The sequence below is a fragment of the Chamaea fasciata genome, unplaced genomic scaffold (assembly GCF_029207755.1).
Source record: "Chamaea fasciata isolate MVZ Bird 193981 ecotype frontalis unplaced genomic scaffold, bChaFas1.0.hap1 SCAF_22, whole genome shotgun sequence".
NCBI lineage: Eukaryota > Metazoa > Chordata > Aves > Passeriformes > Sylviidae > Chamaea > Chamaea fasciata.
In genome coordinates, this window is record NW_027094107.1 from 4,236,600 (window position 1) to 4,260,323 (window position 23,724).

General features: G+C 48.4%; 2 protein-coding genes across 3 annotated transcripts; both read right to left on the reverse strand.

Moving 5' to 3' along the window:
- Positions 1-91: 91 nt before the first annotated feature.
- Positions 92-12,791, reverse strand: LOC136300360 (rho-related GTP-binding protein RhoG-like). 2 transcript variants are annotated; one of them, XM_066202709.1, is made up of 3 exons: positions 12,725-12,791; positions 10,461-10,541; positions 92-4,568 (listed from the first exon to the last, which is right to left on the reverse strand). In XM_066202709.1, the coding sequence occupies exon 3, from the start codon at positions 4,545-4,547 to the stop codon at positions 3,972-3,974; it is 576 nt and encodes a 191-aa protein (XP_066058806.1). In that variant the 5' UTR covers positions 4,548-4,568; positions 10,461-10,541; positions 12,725-12,791; the 3' UTR covers positions 92-3,971. The 2 variants fall into 2 exon arrangements, with proteins under 2 accessions (XP_066058806.1, XP_066058807.1); XM_066202710.1 differs by lacking the exons at positions 10,461-10,541; positions 12,725-12,791 and adding an exon at positions 9,359-9,416.
- A 961-nt stretch (positions 12,792-13,752) lies between these two features.
- On the reverse strand, positions 13,753-20,338 carry ITGB1BP2 (integrin subunit beta 1 binding protein 2). Its single transcript, XM_066202398.1, has 11 exons — positions 20,157-20,338; positions 19,902-19,951; positions 19,745-19,801; positions 19,300-19,448; positions 19,049-19,161; positions 18,745-18,803; positions 17,810-17,880; positions 17,485-17,587; positions 15,469-15,588; positions 14,998-15,060; positions 13,753-14,255 (listed from the first exon to the last, which is right to left on the reverse strand). Exons 1-11 carry the CDS (start codon positions 20,218-20,220, stop codon positions 13,989-13,991), a joined length of 1,116 nt encoding a protein of 371 aa, XP_066058495.1. The 5' UTR covers positions 20,221-20,338; the 3' UTR covers positions 13,753-13,988.
- Positions 20,339-23,724: the final 3,386 nt, after the last annotated feature.

Sequence of the window (23,724 nt, forward strand, 5' to 3'; positions counted from 1 at the left end):
GGCGGGAGCGGCCCCGGGAGCGGCGCCCGCCCACAGCGCCCCCGCGCGGCCCCGCCCCGCGGCGCAGCAAGGAGGCGCAGACGCTCCGCCCTTCCCAAAAATTCCTTTTTATTGCCCCGAGGAACCGCGGCCGGCTTTCCACAGGAAAGAGCTGCCTTCAGCACAGGTGCGGTACAAACAGCAGGGCGAGTTAATGCGACAGCCAGAGAGGTGAGGAAAGGTTTATTACAATGTAATTATGCATAATTTATTAAAAAAAAAAAGAGGACAAAAAACCCTTTAAAACTGTTAGATGTAATACAAATTATTTTATAGCATAAAATCAAGTTGCCAGTGTATGTATCAGTACCACACTTGAGAGTCTTGGGCTCCCACTGCTGATGGGTGGTCCTTGCTGCCCGATCAGGGGGTTGGGATCCCCCTCGTGATCCATCCACTTCTCGGGGTCAGCCCAAGCAGCACCAAGGTTTCTACAGAGTGAGGTTTAGCACCCGGAGACAAAGCACAGGGAGGTTCTTCTAGTTTAAATTTCATAGAAATAGCTACAGCTGTAAACTGAAGAAAGCACTTCCACATCTAAGCACACCTCATGGGATAGCCTTTGGACACGCAATTCCTGAACTGCTCAGCGTCAGCTGTGTTTTAAAAAAAAAAAAACAAAACCCAAGTAGTTCAGAAATCATTCACAAAGCAAAGGGTCAAATCTGTGTCTTCACAGTGAATCTCTTCTGTGAATTAAGACATACACACTGCATCTCTACTCAGTAACAAACCGAAGGACCTTGAACCATTCAGGAAACCCACACTGAGTTTTCTGACCTCCCATAACAAGACAAAATCCAGCCACGGGATTATGTGAAGCCTGTACTTGTCAACTGCCCACAGAAGAAATATAAAGCATGGGAGAAACAGAACTGATTGTAAACTGAAGCACTGGACTACTCACAATAAAAGGCACCAAGAATTCCAGGGGAGGGGGAAAAGGAAGGAGGATGATGAAAAGGAGAATGCCCACTGAATGGAAAAGCTCGCTGGATTTGCCCTGAAGCTCAGGGGCTGGAGGAAACCAGCTACAAGCCAGGACTTTTACTCCTGTCAGAGAGTGACAGAAATATAAAGCATTTAAGTAATCAGGTTCTCCAAAGTGAGTAAAAAATCTTTGATGGTTCAAAGTTCCCTCTGCTCATTTTCATCACTATCATGTTATTCTCCTCAGCACTGTTGTGCAATCCATTAACTAAGTAATCTAAGCAGGGTTAAGGTGTTCTGGCATAATGCAATCAACAGTGTAACCAAATCAAATAAATTGATTAAGCAGTTGAATTTTATCTCGCTATACTCTCTTCCAGTTCACTCCAGGATGGCTGCTTGAGCCTACAGAAATGGAGGGGTTGTGCAATAATTCTCGCTCACAAGATTTCTTCTCCACAAAATGCTTGTAATTCAGTTAGGAATAACCACAAAAAGACGCAGGATTAAAAGATTTCAGTATGTAAAAAAGTAAAAACTTTTAAAAACAGTAGTAGCTTCAGTACAAAACTGCAAATATACGTAGCCAAAAAAAAAAAAAAAAAAAAAAAAAAGTAGACTTTTAATTTCAGGCACCTCTTAAGACTAGTTCAAACAAATCACAGACTTTTAAAAGTACATTTCTGAATAAAGCAGAGGTTATGGGCTTGCACCGGGGTCACTAGGCAGTTGATTTAGGTCTGACCAGCATTAAAACAAACCATGTGCACTGGCTTAAATAAATACATTTTAAACATGATAAAGTCTATTTACTCAGTTACTGAAATTTACCTACAGAAAATAATCTCGAATTACAAGGCACAGAGTTAATTGCTGCCTGCAAGTCCAGCCCACACTAAAGGCCTACAGCTAAAGCAAAGGCAGAACGTGGTAAGTATGAGGTTATCTCAGTGAATTCTCTACACCCTCACAGCCTTCAGGGCAGGAACCACATCTGGAACAGCACTTCCTCTGCAAGTGCAAGAGACACGAAGACACTCCAGGCAATGGCACTTGGTGAAGAAAAATGTGCAGAGTCTGTAGGCTTTGCAAACATCCTGCAGAAGGGGTGTTTTGGTACTGCCTGTGCTCAGCGTTTGGAACTCTCTGTTGGCTCACTAACCACAGGAACCAGTATTTGGATTAATGGCAATTGGTAATCTGTGGGTTGCAATTGGCTAAAGCAGGACCAAAATGAGCACGTCCCAGATTAAAAAAAAACCCCTGCAGTTAGTGTCAGCATCAGTTACACCAGCTGAAGAAAGGCACATCCTCTTCAAATTAGGGCACAAATACCAACATTTCTATCCAAATAGTGGAATTAGGGCACAAATGCAAACGTTTCTATCCACCTGGTATTTTTGCCAGCATCAGATAAAGCAAGGTCAAATAAATACAAGATCCCTAACAACCTTGTTGATGTATTTTCTGTTACCTTGCCAAAACGAGGCACTTTTTTTTCTGACCAGGGTATACACCAGCGCGGTTCCGCATGTGTGGGAATCACAAGAAAAAAAAAAAAAAAGCAAGTTCTGAATGACCAATTGAGGCTGCAGCCAGACAAAGACAGCACTGTCAACTTCAGACAACAAAGCCCAGTCCAGCACCAGTGGTTTCACACAAAGTATCTTTGAAGCATGCTGCTTTCATACCACGGAGCTGGAAGGTTGAGTCTAAGGAAGGGCTCATGCGCTCACTCCTCAGCTGGTCCCGGAACCACACATAAAGAACAGTGCACATCCTGAAAATAAAAGCCAGCTGCCACTTACTAGAGCTGCTAGAGAAGGTTAAAAGAAGTGTGTAAATAGAACTTCAGTTAAAGAAGAGTTTATAATAACTGAGCATTCCAGGAGAGGAAAAAACAGCCCAGGTAATCCTATCCAGTGACTGGCTAACCGTTACTGACTGAACTGAAAACAGGAAGAAGCACGGGGTTCCTGTGAACAGAACCTCCAAATTTTCTGTCAGTCTTCTCACAGAAAAACAATGAAGGAATTTGCCATAAAAATCTCAGATGGTGGCCCCAAGAATGTTAGGAATTGAAGCAATTAATTCCCCAAGAGCTGCTGTCAAGTCTCTGGGATTCATCAAAGGGATTACACTGAAAATCTCATTTTGAGAAGTGTCATCCCAAATACCTCAGTCAGCCTGAGAAGGTAACTGTTAAAACTTCATTCTCAGGGTGCAAAGTCTCTTTGGACAGTGAAATAAAATCTCAGTTTAGAAGATTATGGAAGACTTGAATCTAAACTACTCTTCCACTTCTCCACCTCAAAACTATGAAAATCACTCATTTGAGTGAGTCATCATTATTCTAAGTTCCTTACATAAGGAGAAATCAGCTCCTGTTTCTATTAAAAAATCATTGCAGGTATTCCCTTGGTCTTGCTCATTGCATTAACCATGCCTAATGCTAACTTTTCATACAATCAATCACAGTTCACTATAAGGTGAATCTCAGTAATAGTTCAGGCATTTTTGCAAGTAAACAAATTGTTTTCAAGCTTTAAATGGACAAAACAACTGGACAGCCAGGCTTCTGTTTGTAAAACAAATTCAATCAGAAAATAAAGGATGGGAAAAGCAGCAGCTACACTTAAAGGAAAGTTATCAGAATTTGTGCTTTTCAGCAAATCTAGTAACTGATGGCTATCTAGTAAAGAAGTGGCTTCAAAGAGGTCTCCTCTTTTATTTTTCCTCCACTAAAATAATCAAGTGATCCCTGGAGAAGCTGGAGACTGGAACTTTAGAAATAAAGTAGGTATTTGACCTCTCAGTTGGAAAAAAAAAAACCACAACCTGTTCTGTTTCAGTTTCCCTGAAGCAGTAAGACTGCGAGAATATTCATTGTATAAACCATTTCTGCTTAGAGCTGTTAGTGCAAGACGCAAATCTTCAATTTAACTCATTAAAAAGCCCTCCAAGATTCTAGTCAACCACCAACATCCACCACCCAAAGGCAACTACAATAAGACACATTTTCTTGTGTTCTTCTTTGTCACAGGATACAGAACTGCACGGACAGCTTCAGCAAACACCTCCCGAACACCCTCCTGATTCAACGCCGAGCACTCCAAATATTTGACCGCTCCGATTTGTTTAGCCAGTGAAGTCCCCTGCTGCGGGGTGGTGGGAGCCAAGCTCTGCTCTTTCAACTTTTTAACCGTTTCCAGGTCACTTCTCAAGTCTCTCTTGGTGCCCACCAGAAGGATGGGGACATTTGGACAGTGGTGAGACACCTCGGGGTGCCACTTGTGCCTGACGTTGGCGTAGGAGGAGGGGCTGCCGATGGAGAAGCAGATGATGAAGACGTTGGTTTGGGGATAGGAGAGCGTGCGCAGGCGGTCGTACTCCTCCTGGCCCGCAGTGTCCCAGAGGTTCAGGCTGACTGTCCGGCCGTCCACGGTCATCTGGGCACTGTAGTTGTCAAACACGGTGGGGATGTACTCCTCTGGGAAGGCGTTGGTGGTGTAGCTGATGAGGAGGCAAGTTTTTCCCACCGCGCCATCTCCGACCACCACGCACTTTATGGTCTGCATTCTTCACCCAGAAACAAAGTCCTGCTCAAAAGCAAGGAGACGGGAGTTAAGCAAAGCACACTCAGTGGTGGTTACTGAAAAGATAAGCTTTAGCAAGTGGTTTTAATGTAGCTGAGGATTTCTTATCACATTCAGTGTCTCAAGCCACTCTGGAGAGCTCGGGGCTACAAAGACAATAGTGAAATGGAGATGCAATGAGTGGAGAGCTAAGTGACAATTGGCTGCATTCCAACCATGTAAGGACAAATTAGCCAAATTCCCACAGTCTTGCCTTACTGCCAGACTGTTTTTCCCACAGGCAAAAGGACAAGTCCTTAGAGGCACCTGCAAGTGGAAAGGGATTGTGACCCAGTAACAAGATACCCTGTCGTTTGTAGGTTCACACAAAACTCTCTACACACACACACTCTCCAATACTCACACTTGCCTACACAGTCAGATACCAATAGTTTACCACAAAGAAAGGTCCAAAAGTTATAAATAAAATCAAGATGATAATTTCTGGGCTGCACTGTTACTGTTTACAATAATAATTCACTACCTTCAGATCAATCAGTCCTGAATAAACTACATTATTTACAGGACACCAGATAAAAGGTTCAGAAAGTAGCACGCTCAAGAAAAGCTGTTCTTTGAAATCAAACTAGCCATAGTAACCCAGATTAGAATCCATAAAGAATTTTTCTAAAGAAGCCAAGAACAGATTACTCTCACTAATCACTGACAGAACATGCAGGACTTAACAGGCTTGAGTTACTTGGTGTCCTCTAAATAATGACCATAAGAAAGATACATGCCCTAAAAGATCAGCAGCCAAACAGCTTTGCTGGGGAATTGTTACTCCAGAGATACTTGACACTCAGAGGTTTTCCGCATCGCTTTCCTGATATGTGAAGAGTAGGTTTGACAATCAAACTGATACAGTCTAAAACAAAATTAGTCTTAGACTTTCATCACATGAACAGCAAGAAGTTTGAAAACAGCATGGAACTAACTACAAGCAGTCATTTGTTGTACTTTTCTTGTGTGCTGGAGCTTCCACTGCTAGCCTGAACAAGAAGGAACTTGCATCTGCCTTCTCACCCAAATGCCTTTGAGGTACTATCAGTAAATCCTCAGCTTGCAACCAGCAGAAAATACCCTGCTTCAAACAGAAGAGAATAGTGGGAAGAACTTTTTAGCAGGGCCTGTTATGATAGAACATGGAGCAATTGCTTTAAACTAGAAAAAACCTGATTTAGATTACATTTAGAGTAGAAGTAATTTACAGGGAGGGTGGTGAAACACTGGCACAGGTTGCCCAGAGAAACTGTGGCTGCCCCATCCCTGGAAACATTGAAGGCCAAGCTGGCTGTACCCCTGAGCAACCTGAACTTGTTGAAGACGTCCCCACTCACTGCAGGGTGGTTGAACCAGATGACTTTCAAAGGTTCCTCCCTACCTAAACTATTTTGATTGCATATTCCAGAAAGATCTCTGCTCCAACAGTGTCAAAGGAGCAAAGGGAAGATAGAACTTCAAGACCATCCAAACAAATCAATAATTCATTCCCATTAAAGCCTCAGCTTTGTCCTTTTAGGGGAAGTCTTTATCTGTATCCACATTCTCACCGGGAGCACACAGTTCTTCTGAACTAAGTGCAAACAGGCTACCTAAAGCTTTGGCACAAAGCTGCAGCAAGCAACTGGAGTGACACTGACTGGTCACCACACACAGAGCTTAAGAAGTGTCAGTGTTTGTACACACACACGATAGAAACCCCAGTGGCCACACCTGGTGGGGAGGAATCACCTTATGCTGCTACTGCTGCCAAAGCCTGGCTGGTCTGCAGCACACAGGGCAGGTTTTAAAACCCATTCCTGCATTTACACCAAACCCCTGAAGGACCAGAACATGCTGTGCCAGAAACCTTGGTGGTGACCAACACCACTGCTTCCAGAGCAAGAGGGTTTTTTTTTTTTCCCAAATGAACTATCTGTGCAGCAGAAAATTCATTTTGACCAGTCAGTAACAAGTGACATCACAGGGATGGCAGAGCTAAGTCAGCAACAAAAGTCTCATGAAGAACGAGATGATACACAAAGCCTTTTATATGCCCAACCCCTGGTTTCTGAAATAAACAAATTGCGAACACTTGTAAACAGATCTCTCTTTAAAACCCAAACAAGCCCCCCCCAAGGACTTACGTCTCTTAAATCTCTATGCACTTCTGTCCAGAGCTCTGCACAGAGTGAGAGGGTAACCCCAAACTGTGATGACTGGGGGTCATCACACCAGCACTGTCAGGCAAAACAGCTTCCCAAACGGATAGACTCCAAAGCCACCGGTATCCCAAGACCATCAGCAGCTAACACAATCTGATTCAAAATATCCAGTGAAACTGTGTTACTCAAAGATTACTTGGTTGGTGTTTTATTTGAGAATTAGCGATTTCAATTTGGAAATCGGTAATAAAGTAACAAAAGAAGCCTGAAACATGAATGCTCTTTTCAGGGCACTAATACCTTGAACTACCTCATTAAAACTAGGATTGTAGAAGAGCAACATTTGCAAGGGGAAATAACTCCATGCAAACCTGCCAAGGCATTGGGCAAAGTATTAACTACACAAACACAGCTAAAGAGCTTGTAGGCTTTTAAGTATGATTCTCTGAAGGGCCCCTTTAAAGGAGGTTGCCTGAGCTGAAAGGAATCGTGTGTGGCATATGCAATACAGAAAAACAAACACACACCAGGATACACATTATTTGTATTGAAACACAAAATTTAGACAAATTAATTTAAAAAAAAAAAAAAAGAGTAGAAAGAAGCTACTTGACTCCAGAAAACTATGTTGTGAGCAAGGGTAGTTTGGCTAAATATTTATGTATGGAAGACAAAGGGTTTTTTCAATTTAAGTCACAACCAAGCAAACTAATATTACCTCCATCAGGTCTTTTCTATTAAATCCATGTACTTAATAACTCATAATGTATGAAATCTCTAATTATTTTTTGAGTAAACAATTTGTCTACAATAAAACTCTCATAAGAGAATAAAAGGCTGGGGTTCAAATTTGTATGGAAAATTCTTATTCCTTAAGCATCCTTGAAGTTGGCACTGCATGTTATCTAAATATAAATATACATTGAAAAAAACCCCATACTCCAAAAACAAAACAAACATATACCAATGAATATTAGCAAGAGTAGGAAAATTGGTTTAGAGTCTGTTCAGGACTTTCTTGGTGACCTTCAAAAGAATTTTTGAGGAAACTTTAGAAAGAAAATCTCCACATATGACAAGTAACAAGAACTGAAAGGGAGAAAAATACCGATTAACACGTCAACACATTAAAAAAAAAAAAAACAGTTCAGAAACAGAAAGCTGGGCACAAGCTTCAAAGCCAAGTTGAAAGGTTACGCAGCAAGAGAAACAAGTGAACAGAAAATCCAAAATAGTGAGAGGTAATCCAGGTTCTTTAGTCCTTGCAGAGAAAGGACTTGCATTACAGTTGAGGTTCTAGCAGTTACAGCAGAATGGGAATAATTTTCAAATTAAACAATACCTTTTTAAAAAGCAACAACAACAACAAAAATCACCCCACGCAGAAGTGTTGCGCAAAAATCCTTAGATAAGAGTTATTTCTATCTTGTCCAACAATGACTTTGAATTTGAAAACTGGCATTCCCTGTTTGTGTCAGTTTCCTTCTCAGAAGATGCTGCTAAGTCTGACTTCACTGCCTGCACACCTGGCACTTCCCCTGGAATGTGCAAGATCTCAATCAACATGTCAAGACATCATCTGAAGAGCTGCTCCTGTTCTGACCTAATTAAGCATTTTCTGGTATCATTAGCATGGACAGTGTGCTCTCCAGACGAACATTTGCTGGGGAAATTCACTCCTTGGAACACAGAGTAATTTCATGTTGCATCAAATTTTTTTTGTGGTAGAGAAACAACTTCCAGATCTTCCCTTCAATACTCCTGAAGGGAAGTTCCCTGCCTGCTGAGAGAAGGGAGAATACAGTGACAGAAAACAGAGAGAAAACAGGAACCTGGATCCTTTTGTAGTTTTGTAGATTTATGGGGGTTTTTTTACTTCCTATGCTTCTATATCCTCTTTGCAAAACTACTTCTTAGCAGGACATGCCTCTGCCTTTGCTCTGTTAACATCAGATGCCTCTTTGATAGGTGGATTTTAGTTTTGATATTGTTCTTTGATAAACTCACTGAGTTTGTCAGCTCTTCCTGCCTTCTCTTTAGAGTTCAGATAGGGCCCCACTTTGGCCAAAACTGATCAGAAAACTCTCTAGGAGCTCAGCTGAAATCAGCTGTACTGAGCTGTGTCACTCTGCTCAGCCGTCACATTTCATCAAGCCCTCGCTGCTTTGGAGAACCAGATCCTGCTTTACCAGGGGCAGGCAGAAGTTAAGAAATCTAAACAACTTAATTGCTCATCTTTCATTAATGAAAACTAGATCAGAGAGGATTCACTCTGCCTGCCTGAAACATGAAGTCAGGCAGGAACTTTCAACAAAGAACTGGGTGGATAGGGCAGTTCTAAATATATCACACCATCCTCACCCATGCAAAGGAGTTAATTCACATGTGCAGCTTACCCACCAGGCCTAGCAGGGAAGAGAGGGGCCCTCAGCAATTTAATCAAGACTCTGCTACTATCCCACAACAGCTCAGCTTACTTGCCATTGTTTTAGGCAAGTGCCAAAGGGATGGAGAAGTGCCAGGCATTCAGAATGCGTGCCAAGAAAGAGCAGGAAAAGTTAAATAGGAGACCTCATCCCTCATATCCCTCAGCAATGAGTGACCTACTTGGACTTCTCAGTGCCTCTCAAAGTTTTCACACCACTTTCTGTCCTGCCATTTACCTGCAAGAGAAACAAAACTGCAACAGTCTGAGCGGCTGCAGAGAGGGGGAAAAAAAATCCACAAGGGAAGGCAGACTGGAGCAGCACAGCAGGAACTGTGCAGTCCACCACCCAGGCTCCACATGAACAACAGAACTGAGGAAGAGCTCTCTCCTGAGCTCTTTGCTTATAAATTCAGCTCCCCAGCACACAACAGGAGCGCAATTCTTGCTGGTTGTTCCTTCAGTGCCAATGCTAGAAAGCCCTTCATGCCTTTTGATACAAAAAGTTCTTTCTAGGAAATAAAAGAAATCCTTCAAAACCTTTCAAATAAAATTTTTAAAACCTCTACCTCTCTCAAATTAAGCTGAAATTGGTTTATTGATTTAAAGATTCTTTTTTCAGGGATGAAACACACATAAGCAATATCTCTTAGGAAACTACAGTGAAAATTAAGTCTTCTGCATGAGGTATTTGGGCAACTCAGCTACACAAATCTCTTACTACAGGCACTTATACTCCAAATTTTATAGCAGAGCAATGACATTAGTGACCAAACATCAAACACCTTAAATTCTATGAATCCAAGATTCTGAATGGATAATTAATATTTCCAAAGGGCATTAGCTCATGAAAGTGAGGCACAGCAGATGAAACAACACTGTGCCACGGTGCAGCTGCACAGCCCACGGGAACCAAAACCCAAGACTTCAGTAGATATCTGGATCCCCAGAGTATGAACATGACACATAGCCTGCCACAACCAAAAGCTGCAGAGCACTAAGCCTGGATTTTCCTCCTGCAACCACGTGCAGAGGCACGGATTGATCAAGACAGGGACCCTTCACAAGTGACCCTTTGATGGTGAGCACAGCAAAGGTGTAAAAACAGGAGCTGGGGCTGCAGGGTGCTCTGCCCTCACCTCCTGGGTGATACAACTTGCAACAGCTTCTGGGGGGGGGGGTCACAGTCAGTTCATAAAAAGTTAATAACCATGTCCTTTCCACCTCCCATAGATTTGGCCAAGGCATTAGTCTCTACTGTTGGCTAAAAGAAACAAACAGTACCTCAGACATAAGGTTTTGTGGCGAGGCGTTCTAAGCACGTTGCAGGATGAATGATAAATCCAGTTTAAGCATTCTTGATTCCTATTTGAGGTAAAAAAAAGAAAAATAAAAATATGTTAATATGTCTTCCTGTCATCTTTTGTCACCTGGCACTCTCAGTTGTAACAAAGCCATTGTTGTACACGAAGGGCAAAGTTACACCAGGAAAATCCAAGCTTCTTTCTGTGACAAAAAAAAAAGCCCCTCCACACTATTCACTGGATTGCACTCCTCTGATTCCTTCTCCTCCACGCCCAAATTTCACTGGTGGGAGGCAGAGTTAATAAAAAATAAAAACACAAACAAGAATAAACAAAGAAAAAAAACAAACAAACCCCAACAAAAAACAAAAGCGAAACAAAATCAAACAAAAACCCCCAAATGAAAACAGAAAAACCCCAAACACAGAAACCAAAACAAACAAACAAACCCCCAAACAAAAACAAACAAAAATGCACCGGCTCAATCAATACCAGTTTTTTTTTCAAAGAGTTTTGGTATGACTAAGACAGGAGTTAATGCATGCACTCAGTGTGTATTTTATCATGGCTTGTGCACTACAATACTGCAACAATTGCCAAGTCTCATTTGCATCAAGTATCGCAATTCTAAAATGTGAGCAAAAGTTACCAGGGTCAAGGAGTCTCTCAGCAGTTCACCAGGTTTACACATATAGGCATGTAAAGTAAAAAAAAAAAACATTCCTTGTAAAGGTAAAAATCTTTACGTGACACCAGATTGTGTGAAAATACTTTGGACCCTAAAAAAATCACAGCCTCACCACATAAGCAAATCAAACCACACGTTCAGTTTCCTCCCACTAATTGCAAACCACATGTTTTATTGTTTTTCCAGGATCTCTGCAAACTTCCTTCAATGAATAATACTTAAAAGCTTTTAAAAATGGAAATATTAATCTAAAATGCATCTCATAATCTTAAATTCCATGCAGAAAAACCGCTGTGCTGGTGAACAGTGGCAAACTGGCTCCAAAGTATGCCTTTGAGTGATGTATTTTGCATCTTACACGGAAGAGAACGTGAGCTTCTTAAAAATCAAAAACTGAGCTTGAGGCTAAAGAGCTAATGATGCTGCCACAAGAAGTGCTGCACCCCAGCCCAGGCCACACACTGCAAGCATAAGGTACACGTAAAAGAACCTTTAAATTAAAGCACTTAAAGCTTTTTTTATAACTCAGAGTAATTATGATGGGAATAAATAAGTGTTTATAAAGAATAAACAGATACTGATTACTCACTGGTTCCTGGAAAAAAAAACAACAACCAAACAAAACAGAAAACAAGACAGGGGAAAAAAACAGAAAGAGAGAAGTTCAAGAACAAATAAAAAGCAACATTGCTTCTTGGGGTTTGAGGTTAAGCAGGAACCCGGTGCAGGTTGTTATAAAACTAAAAGTTCACAGGACTGCAGAAGAAAACCACTGAGCTGATGAAGGGGAGCTCCGTGGCAGCTGCTAAATGAGACAATACCTGGCAGCCCTCAGAATGTTTTAGGTCACCTTGCACTGCTCTTCCCGAGACAGCACTTGGCCAGTTCCCGGAGGACAAATCCAACCTTCCTACCCTTGGGTATCCCTCACTCTCAGCAATGAAGCAAGACACCTTTCCAAAGGCTACCTCGTGCCGTGCCAACTTTTTATGACACTCGCTGGGAGCAGAGGTCGCCTCAAATTCGTGGCGGTGCTGCTGATAGGGATTAGCATCGCGCTGGCACAGCCCGGCCCAGCCTCGGCACACCGGGAAGGGGGAAAGCGCGACCTGCCCTGCCCTGCCCTGGGGCCGCTCCCGCACATCCCCGCGGGGAAAAAGGCTCCTTCAAACCCCTCCGCAGCATCCCCGGGCACATTCACCTCCGTGCATCAGCCGGGGCGCGCACCCCACTTCCCGAACCCTGCGGGTTTCCCAAAGCCAGCACGCCACGCGGCTGCGGCTGATGAGCCGCCGGCACCCCCGAACTCCCGGGCGGGGACAGGTGCCGGGCGGGCAGAGGCCGCGGGCCGCTGTCAGCGCGCCCGGCGGGGCCGGGAGCGGAGGATGTTCCGGCACGGCCGGGCGGGAACACACGCGGCCACGCGCGGGGCCCGCTCCCCCGCCGCCCGCCGGGCCCCGCCGCTTCCCCCCCCCGCGCCCGCCCCGAAGGGCTCTCGGGGCCCCGCCGCTCCTCCGCCCGCCCCCGCGGCCCCGGCGCCGCCGCCCCGCGCTCACCTCCGGCGCGGCCCCGCGGCCGCCGCTGCCCGCGGACCCTCGACCCGGCCGCGCCCCGCGCCCGCCGCCGCCCGCCGCGCGCACGCGCCCTGCGCGCCGCCGCTCCCTCGGCCAGGGGCCGCCAGGGGGCGCGGGCGGGGCGGGCGGAGCGCGGGCGCGGCGGGCGCGGCCCCGGGGCCGGGCGGGCGGAGCGGAGCCCGGCGGAGCCCGGCGGAGCATCCCCTCGGGCACGGCCCGCGGCTGTGGCTCCGGAATGCTCCGATATCCGGAATGCTCCGATATCCGGAATGCTCCCGTACAGCACGGCCATCCCCGCCTCGCCATGATCCTGCTGAATGCTAAGTGCGTTGTTTTGTAATTATGCGTTGTCCGAATGCGTCTCGAGCCAGAGGGTTTGGTCTGGTTTTGGATGATTTCTCAGTTGATTCACCTCAATGCCCGTGAGCAGAGATACGCACGCGGGTCTGTGTGCACAGCCACAGCTATGCAACATGTTTCCTTAGTAAGGACAATATATCCTTAATAAAGATAATGCTAGCAAAAGGAAAGAACGGCAAAACTGAGAGACAGCTTTCGCTTCCTCTCCATACGACTGTCCAATTAGGTGGCTCTGTGGCAGAAGACTGCTGGGTTTCTCACACGGGTGAACGCTCCGGTCCGCGGCGTGCGCCGCCCTCCGCCCCCGTTCCCGGCGCTGTGCCGCGTTACCCGCGGAGCTCCGCCGCCTCCGCAGCCTTCGGCATCGCCCGCTGCTCCCCCGGGCGGCCTCACGCCCCTAAGGGGCTTTGCAGCGAACGCCACGGCCCCGCTGGACCTGCCGGCGGCGGTGACATTCCCGTGCCCGCGGTCACCGCCTCCCGACAAAGGGCCCGGCTTCGCCAGCGCCGGGCGAGGGAGAGGGCAAGAGCTTACACCCAGCTCAGCAGCCTCAGAAGCGGCAGGGAAGGCTGTGTCCACCCCCAGAAATGCCAGGGTCAGGGAGGGTGCTGGGCTCTGAACACCCAGAACCCAGGGACACCGAAGGTGCAGGCACAGAAGAGGAAGTGACTGCGGGTTTGGCCCACCGATGTTTCTTCAGCTCCCGTCACAGATTTCAGAGGACAACCTTTGCTCTGGGTATTTATTAATTGTCCCTTCTGCACCGGGGAGAGGCCGTGCTGCAGCCTGCACACGGTTCTGGATGAGGTCTGCTCTTCTGGAGCTGGTGCCAAGGTGCCCAGCAGCTCAGGAACCAGCCGTGCTCGGCTGCTGAAGCACTTGGCCATCAGTTACTCGGTGTTACCATACCCGGTGTTCCCATCTCCAGCTCTTCATCTTCCTCCTCGGACCAGCTCAAGCTGTCATCAGAGTCCTCATCCTGCACAGCCCCAGGCTCCTCTGTGTTTGCAGCTTCCTTCTCTTGCTCACCACAGGACTGCAACTTGCTTTGGGGGAGCTCCAGCCTGGCCCAGGAGCCTGGGCTGGCTTTGCAAAGCGTGATCTCCACCTTGGCTGGGACCATGCTCACAAAGCTCTTCTCCACATCAATGGTCTAGAGAGAGGGAAAGGAGCGGTGAGTCGGGCAGGGGAGGGCAGGCAGCACACACTCAGCTCGACCCTTACTGCCAAAGCCCTCCCAGAGGAGAAATCTCCTGTGCCAGGAGAAGCCTGGGCTGCAGCTGAGCTGAGCTGAGCTGAGCTTCACATTGTTGTGTCTCAGCAGCACCACAGTGCTCACACAGAGCTCGGGAGAGCTCAGCTTGCCTCAGCCACAGGCGCAGCTGCGGCGCAGCCTCTCCCCAGCAGCGAGCTGTGCTGAGACACAGCCATACCCACACCTGTCAGCGCCCTGCTGCCTGCAGGCACGGGCAGCACGCACCAGAAATACAGAGAAGAAATGCACATGCAAATTCCTGAGCCTGGCTGCTGCTCCCCAGCCAGCAAAAGCAGCTGAAAAATCAGTCTCATGGCTCAGACTGTGGCCTGCCTGCAGCTCACAGCAGGATTGTGGGGGGGAGACAGGGACCTGCTGGGCCAAAGAACATTTGGGGCAGCCTGGGACCAAAGCCAGAACACCTATAGGGCTGGCAGTGACCTCCAGCTCTGACCTTAGCCCTGAATCAATCAGAGCAGCCTCCTCACAACCCCTAAGGCATTTCCCAGCAGAGATGGCCGTAAATGCCTGTCTCTGGGCAACCCAGGCCAGGACGAAAAGCTCAGGCTGCCTCACAAAACTGCAGCCCAGCCCCATGCAGACTGCTGGAACAGGGAAATCAAAGCAAACAGGATCTTACCCCCCAGAGCTCCAGTTCTGCTTGGAAAATCTTATTCCCTTCAAAGATGACATGAGCTTCAAGCTGAAAGATCAACAGAAAATTATGAGAGGGTAGCACAGCACTGCCAGAGCTCTTCCCCCAGACAGTGCGGTGCCTTTCAGCACCATATTGCATCCCACATCCTGGCTCCAGTGTAATGGTCTGGTGATCCCCTCAATACCTGGCAACATTTCACCCCTTTCAGAGCACGACAGGTTCACCTCTGTCACAGCTCAAGGGATTCAAGGCCAGCAAATCCACTCATTGAAGCTGAAAGCCAGAGCTGCTGGGCAGATGCAGGCTCTCAGCTCAGGGATGGCAGGTTGGCAGTGCCAGCCCTGCTTGTACCAACAGGTCAAACAGGCCACCAAAGGGCACCAGGCACCCAGCTGGCTCCTGGGTCTGCAGACTCAGGTGGAGCATGAGGGTGCACATCCCCAGGGCACTCACCACGGTGCGATTGGCCTTCACGCTGCTGAGGGCAGGCAGGGGGTTCTTGGCATAGACTGTCACCACCACCTGGCTGCTGGTTTGGTGCCAGTCCTGCCGGCACAGCACTGCCTTCTTGTCCTGCCGAGGAGAGGAACCCATCAGGGCACAGCTGGGGCTCAGGCACCACCCAAACAGAGGGGATGGATGTCTGAGACAGAGGATGCTCCCTTGCATGTTGTTGGAATTCTGGAAGCTGAGAATTTCAGGCTTTCTGTGCTAAAAGGCACTGACCCTCAAGCAAGCACTGCATTTAAACTGAGGCTTCTGAGATTGAGTGATAGCCCTGGGGTTGTGGGTGTGTAGTTTGAACAGAATTGTGTGATATCACAGGGTGAAAGACTTAGAGTTTAAGATTTTAGTATATAGTAATATATCTGGGGCAAGATGGAGGATTTAAGGCGTTGGCTAAGTCCTTCTTCTTCACCTGCTTCTTCATGGTTTTGGGTGTTTTTTTTCTAATTGGGTGAAAAGGTCCACATTGCGGACCTCAAGTGGTCAGTTATTGGGTTAAAAGTGTAAATAATATAAGTGTCATCTTATTTTTGGGTAATTAGCACTTAAAAGAGAGGCAGATCCATTTTCTACCTTGTTAGCTAGAGTTCACCACTAGTGAGACTGTACTTTAGATATAAATTAATAAACAACTGAGTCCGAACACGAGAAAACTGTGTCTCCTGTGTCTTAATCCCAGCTCTACCAGGAAGAAAAGAAGATAAGAAACACCACAGCACATCTCCTTTCTGCTGGTTAGTTCAGGTTGGCACCAGCTAAGCAAGAACAAACCCTGCCTTTTGTGCAGGTTTTTGAGGGGAGATGGTTCATGCAGAGGTGGGCAGCCCCTGCCACGCTGTCCGTCCCATGCAACACTGGACATCTGTGCTGTGCTTGGGGTTGCTTCAGGACACTCTAAGATCAGAGACATCTCCTTCTAGTTCCTGAGTCACTCTGCTATGCCCAGGCTCCTAAGGGCTGTGCACAGCCAGGAAACAGCCTGGAGGGCAATGCAGGGGCTGTTGCTGGACATGGATCGTGCCACCATGCTACATTTGGGAGTCAGAGGAGCCCCAGCTGGCCACGTTTCACCTTTGTCCACCTTGTCAGCATCACAGGCACTGACAGGCCCGTGTCCCCACCAGGCTCATTTCTGACCATCACGAGGAGACAGATTCCCTGCAGCCCTCCACACTGCCAGCCAAAGAAATGCCGCAATAGGAGTCCTGGCCCCAGACTTAGGTGACAATTAGCACAAAACATCTGCATCACAACATCATAGTTCCTTCACTGCAGTCTCCTTTACATTGAGGATATGTTTTCTGCTCCAGAACAAAGAGATTTGGCTCAGAGAGGGTTGCTGGGAGCGGTGCTGACTCAGAGGAACACAGTGCACTTTCAGGGTTATCCTGGGCTGCTTTGGTGCAACTTTCCCAGCTCAAGCCTGTTTCCAGTCATGAACTTTCCTGGAGAGACTTACACACACATTATTGAGAATTGGGATCTTGTCCCCACTGCCCTGCCACAACACCATGTTGATATGTGGATGACATCCCTCCTGAGAAGCAGCTGCAGAGGGAAAGCTTCATTAAAGCCAAATTCAGTTTTCTGCAATCATCTGTCAAAGCCTTTGGGGTTTTTGGTAGGACTTTTCCCGTGCTCAGCCACCTGTCTCTATGTGGCAGCCTGCAATGCTGGCTGTGCTGTGTCCAGGGCCAGGTCCTGCCTCGTTCAGCTTTCTGTTGCACATCTGCCCATTGGGTGTGAGAGCTGGCACATCTTGTGAATGCACAGCAGCATCTTAAAGGGCAGATGGCTGAAGATTAGACATTCAAACCCTGTGCAGTCATCTGTCAGCAATTATGAATATTAAGACAATTAAATGCAGAAACCTGTGTGAATTCAGAGCAAGGGAAGGAGCACTCTCAAATGCCAGTAATGCCAATTGCTCACATGAGTTGCCTCTGCTGAGAGCCCCCTTACCTTCTTTTCTGTCCAGCAGTGACACCCACGGCTGCAGCCTGGCTGCTCCATGAAGGCACTGAAGTCCGTGGTTTTGATTCCACAGCAGCTCCAGTACTTCATCCTGAGGAGAGCAGGGTGACCTGAGTGGGGTCAGGAGCAGGAGAGGGGACCACAGCAGGGTGGGGAGGGAGAGGGGCTCGTAACCAAGAACTCCCCCTGCCCACCTGTCCCCTTGCAGTCACCCACAACTGCAGTGGCCGTGCTGTGCCACACAGCTTTGCTGTGCGGCATTTTCAGCCCGTGGCAGGGTCAGTTTGCTCTCTGGTAAAGGGTTGTTTCTTACCCCTCATGGAAGACAGGAACGCCAGGATGAAACGTGCAAACCTCTGTGTTACTCTCTGGACCCTGGTAGATCTGTGGAGAAAGAAGCAGAGGAAAGCTCTGTCTGTGTCTCTGGCACGACGTGGCACAGATGTCACTCATCAATGCCCATCCATGTAGAGGGTACAGCACAGTGCCCAACATCACCCTTTTGCCAGGTCCAGCATCTGTGAAGACTCGCTCTGGGACCATGCCCAGCACTCGTGCCTGCTCCCTGCTGGCAGGGCAGCCACCCTGACCTTGCCAGGACCACAGTGTCACCTCTGTGACCCTGTCAGCAGCCCTTCCATCCCCTTCTCCCAAACACAGCCTGCTCCCAGCCCAGGGCTTGGCAGCACAAGGACAGTGGGCAAGTTTAGACACCACAGAAATTCACTCTGAGGTGCAAGAGGTCATTTGTCATTCCTGTCCTTTCCCCTCCTTTCCAGAGCATGTCAGACTTATGTCCTCATCTACCTCCTGCCTTTTGCTCCCTGTTCCCTCACTGCTGCTTTCCAAGCATGCTATCCCTGCCACAGCTCACTCCCTCCCACTCACCCTCCAGGCAGGCTGTGCTCCACAAGGCAGCCTCGGGCAAGAGAGAAATTGGGCTGTGCTGCATCAGCTCAGTGCAGGTGGGAATTGTTCCACATGCATTTTGCCTACACGTCCAATCCTGAATACGTGCTGTGTTTCACTGCAAGCAATCAGCAGCAGTGAAACACAATTGTACCACCAATCTGGAAGCCTCTTGCAGGAAAGTCGTTGGGAGGTGACAGAGGGGGCCACTCCCAGAGTGAGATGAGAATATGGAGCAGGTGGGCACTGCCACCTCCCACCTGCCTGATTCCTGGACCTGGGATGCTCCTGGCCACAAGGCACAGGCTGGGTAAAGGTGGGACCTTGCCAGCTACTCACCGCCTTGCAGGCTGCGTTCTTGCACGTGGTGCCAGCTCTCACCTGGGCAGCCTCCTCACCTGTGAGAGCAACACAGCTTCACCCAGGACACACACAGCCCCCGTCTGCCCCCAAATCTCCCCCAGCCCTCTGCCAGCCCCCCAGCTGAGCGCAGACCACCCCAATGTGCCTCCAAGACAAGGTTTTGCAGGTTTGCAGGTAGCTGAACCTGCAGCATTCACTGACTGCACTGAGCCTGTCATACGAAACCCGTCGCTGAACCTGCCATGTGCAACCCCAGTGCCATGCATCAGCTTGTCCCTACCTGGACAGCTGCTCTCGAGCATCTTGTCCTCAGAGGACACGTTCAGTTTCTCCAGGGCCTGCTCCAGAGACCTGGATACTTTAACTGGCAGCAGTTGTCTTGGCTCATCGGAGCTGGGAAACAGCAGCAGCAAAGGCCAAGTGGGTTTTTCTGTGGTTTGAGTGTCATTGCCTCTCCTGAGAGAGCAGCAGGGCAGGACACACACAGAAGTGACACAGCAGGACGAGACTGTTAAGCTGAGTCTATCTCACCTTGGTCTTTCCCGCAGCATCTTCTCAGCTGATTTTGGTCCTTGGACAATGAGCTCCTTCACTGGTTTGGCCTCTGGCTCATCTGAGGTCTTCCCTTGGCTGGAAGGCTCAGGGGGTTTCTCCTTGCTGTGAAACCCCTTTGTGCATCCCTGAGCAGCAGAGACAAGCCTGATGACTGCTTTATCCTCCTCAACCTGGTGGCTGTTCCCAAACCCTGAGTTTCCATGATGTGGTGGCTCAGTGTCCTGCAGAGATGGACTCTGACCTCGCACTTTGGGAGCAGCACCCTTGCTTGGAGGGTCCTTGGAAGCAGATAGCAAATCCCTGGCTGGCAGGGCAAAAGGGACATCCCTGACACAGGACAGGGATGGGACAGGACTGGGCAGGGGCCAGAAGGATGGGGATGGAGGAACAGTGGGTGCATTTGGGCTGGCAGGTCGCTCACCTTTATGGAGAGGAACTCAGAGAAGTCTGTTGTGCGTTTCTTGCAACAAGACCAGCCCTAGACAGCAGGACATGACAGGCTGGTGAGGTGTGGGCAACCCTGCTGGGCACAAGGTCACTCTCCCTGCAGCTGCAGCCCCAGCTCCTGCCCCACTCACCTTCAGGGCATCGTGGAAGATGGGGACACCCGGGTGATACAGGCAGGAATCTGAAAAGGGAAAACCGGGCAAAAGCTTTCAGGAGAAGCGATCCTGCCCACGAGCCACCTGTGCCAGGCGGCAGCTCCAGAGCCAGCTCCTGCCATATGGGCTGCCTGTGCTGAGCTGGGCGGCTCGGCTGCAGCACGGCCACACTCTGGGAAAGCAGCACAGCATTCCCATTCCCTCCGGTGCAAGGCACACGAATCCACTCACCCTCGGCGTTGTGCTCGGGATCAAACCTCTGCCCGCAGCCCTTGTTGTAGCACAGCAATGCCATGGCTCAGGCGTATCTGCAGCGTCCTTCACTCCTTCCAGAGAAAACACATCAGTCTTACCCCTGCCCGGGATCCCCCCTGTGCTTCCCCACGGCCTCAGCCCAGGCTCCGGGAGGTGGCTCTGCCCGTCTTTGGAGGCAGCTGCGGGAGGAGGCTGGTAACCGGAGACCGGGCTAAAGATGGACAGGGCAGCTGATGGGGCTGGGCGCCGCTGATATCTCCGCAGGCATTTCTGGGCTGGCCCTGTGCCCAGCAGAGGGAATGGGCGCTGCAGGGTGTCCCCACGCCCGGGGTTGCTGTCCCGGTGTCTGCCATCCCGCCAGCCAGCATCGGCATCCCCCCGGCGCTCACACAGGCTTCGACCCACCACGCTCGGGGATCCCTGAAACTGAAGGGAATTCCCAGAGTCACAGGGCAAAACTCGTGCTGATCTCCCCCAGCCCCAGAAGACACAACTATCTGCTAAACAGAGGCACCAGCAGAGCAAGGCTGTGCATGTGGCCAAGACATCTTTTTGTGCAGCCCAGGGGTAACAGAGTGGTCAAGGAAAGGTTCTTGGCCAGACATGAGAAGTAGGACACAGTGAGTACATGGGTGATTATGATTAGACTTACGGCTAATGCAGTTTTTATATATTACCAATGCAGTACCTGAACAACAACTACCATCTCTCACAAAATATGGTATATACAGGAATGGTCCCTCCCCTTGGGTCAGAAGCTTCAGTGGGACCCACACACTCTCTAAACCTCCCAGAGAAATCTTGGTGTAGCTCAGTCCACTTAGTCTCAGATTTGGTTACAGTCTTTGCCTAAAGGATTATAATATTCACGGGTTTGGCTAGAAACATACAGATTTACACTCTCTGACCTTGCCAAATTCACAGTTACAAAGCAATAAAGCAACTTTGGAGCTGCTTTAGAATTTTATCTCTATATTTGACCAGATCTTAGTTTTTCACTACTCCTCCAAAAGTGAGTATTCTGTGTGTTCCTGGCATTCTGGCTGGACGTACCCTGCAGGTGTCCCCAAGAGGGGCAGGAATGACAAACACCACCCAGAAGCTGCCTGTGACCTTGGGAGAGCAGTTTGCATGGTTGGCCCAGACTCCAGCAGCATTTTATACCCTTTTGCAGGTCGATGTGCACCACAGTCAATGACAAACAGCTCAGCTCCCCCATTTCTGAAATACATTAATCATGCAAGCATTCAGTGAGTTCCTCCTGCAAAACCTGCCTGATGTCTTTATCTTATCTTAGGACAAACCACATTGCCCAGCAGAGATTTTGGAAAAAGAGAGGGAAGGATGCATGCACAGACTCAGACCTGACTATCTTCCCTTGTCATCACATCAGGCATAAAAATTGTTCCCCAGCAGATCACTGTAATCACAAAAGAACACAAAATGTTATTCAGGTCCCCTCTATGCAGAGGGGGTTTGCTCAGACCCCCTGCTCCCCTTCTGGGACCTAAGAGTTTTCCTCTATGAACAGGAAACCCTCCTGAGATCAAAGGTTTTACTTAGTTCCTCCGAAGTGTCTAAATCAAATATTTTCTTTGTGCTGTTCCTGTTTGCAGGGACAGCTGTTTCCTGGGTGCTGCCCTGACCTCCAGGAGCACACAGCACCTGGGGATCATTTCTGTTCGGGAACTGGGGTCGATATAAGCCCTTGGCACTATCAGACAGTACAAAGAACAAGTCCTGCAGGCAGAAGATGCCCAGGGACTCTGTTCAGGAGGTGAGCTCACAGGGTCTGCCATGGCTGATGCAACCCTAACCGTGTCCTACAATGTTTGTTTAACCTACTTAATCCCTCTACAAAGCCTGAAGAATTTTCTGTCATCCCAAGGGGATCTCCAGAGTTCAGAGTTAGGGTGAACTGTTGCCAGAATTCTGGAGCTTATCAGGGAGAAGACTCCAGATAATTTCACACTGTCCTGCTACTTCACCTCCGGCTCAGTTCTGCCACCCCCACCTTGAGATGCCCCAGCCAGCAGTAACATCAGGCTTTTCCTTGTCAGCTCCCTAGCAAGAAGCCAGCCCTGCCGCAGGGGAGGATGTGTATCACTGTCACACCTCTTTACACCTGGGTCACAAACCTACATCCACCCAAAAGCTGGGAGGGAAAATGGAGGGCAGTGGGGAACTTGTCACATCAGCAAGAGCCATGTGGCTTCAAAGCACGGCACTGCCCCAGGCCACAACTGACCCAAGAGTCCCAAGGGTGGCTAAAAAAATGCTGCTGGAATCCAGAGCCTCTGCTTAGGTGAGAACGATCACCGGGGACCCAGGGAGCTGGGCAGAGGCCTGTGACGGGGGAATTTGCTGTCCTGGGGGCTGAGCAGAGCTATAGTGTTTCAGATCTCCCTGTTCTTTCCACAAGCTGTCAGCAAGGCTGCAGCTGTCACCGAGCCCGTGCCAGTGAGAATGTGGAGCTCAGGTTACCCTGCACACCTCAGAGGAAACGCCAACAGGATGATGTGGCTGACACACATCGCAGAGATAAACAGCAGGTACCCCAGGGACTGTGGCAACTCTACTCTGCACCTGAGACAGGAATCGAGCTCACAGCTGCCAATTTAAAAAAAAAAAAAAAAAAAAAAAAAAAAAAGCCTGTTTGCTTTATGTACACTTAATTTCGTACACAACAGATCAAAAAAGGAAGTAGAAAAAACAGAATAACTTATTTTCAAACCCGGCTTCATGTGCTTGCCCTTGAACAATCAGGGTCAGTGTAAGACAGCCCTGCAAGGTCCTGGGGAGAACATGCTGGATACCTCCAGGGAAACAAACCCTGCTCACCCCTGACCCTTCAGTCATTCAAGATGCCCTGTGGAGCCAGCGTAGCAGCAAGACACTGCATTTCTAAAGCACAGAGTAATTCCTCCATACAAAAGGCTTGTTAGGTGAAGGGATATCCCTAAAAAACATATTACTACTATGTATGCAGCAGCCAGGATTGACATTTTATTTATTTGGGCAATAAAATCTTTTTCAAAAGAACATGTGTTGAGCAATTCTGCAGCAATTCTGCTTGGCCACTCTTCAGATAGCACCGCTAAGGAATTATGTACCATCTGTCCAAGGGGTCTGCACTGCTTGCACTCAACAGTTCAGAGAACAGGTTTGAAAAAGACCAGAAAACTATCAGAAATGAGGGTATGGGCAACCTTTCCATTCAACACCATTGTTTTTCTGCAGGACTATTGCTGCAACACTTCAGTCTCATTGGACAGCTACAAACTCAAACTGGAGCCAGCTACCCAGCTGATAAGGATTTTCTCCCTGTAGTTCAGACAGTGTCTTGCACTAGAGATAATTTCTTGGAGCTGAGTTGCTCCTTTAGGAGTTGATTTACTCTGGTGCTCACTCTGAAGGGACATGCAATATTCCTCATCAAAAAGTGCACTTTAGTCCTCAGTTGGAACCAATCCAAAAAGAAGAGTTCAGTCTACTCCTAAGACTCAGTTGTGTGTCATTAGCTGGGATCCTGAACCAAAATCTG

Bases quoted from the DNA above. Each gene is read 5' to 3' on its own strand.
- LOC136300360 (XM_066202709.1), bottom strand. From the start codon at position 4,547: ATGCAGACCATAAAGTGCGTGGTGGTCGGAGATGGCGCGGTGGGAAAA.
- ITGB1BP2 (XM_066202398.1), bottom strand. From the start codon at position 20,220: ATGGCATTGCTGTGCTACAACAAGGGCTGCGGGCAGAGGTTTGATCCC. The intron at 19,802-19,901 runs GTGAGTGGGGCA...CCTGCTGTCTAG, and splicing joins TCTTCCACGATGCCCTGAAG to GGCTGGTCTTGTTGCAAGAA. The intron at 15,061-15,468 runs GTGAGTGCCCTG...TTGATCTTTCAG, and splicing joins TGAAGGCCAATCGCACCGTG to CTTGAAGCTCATGTCATCTT.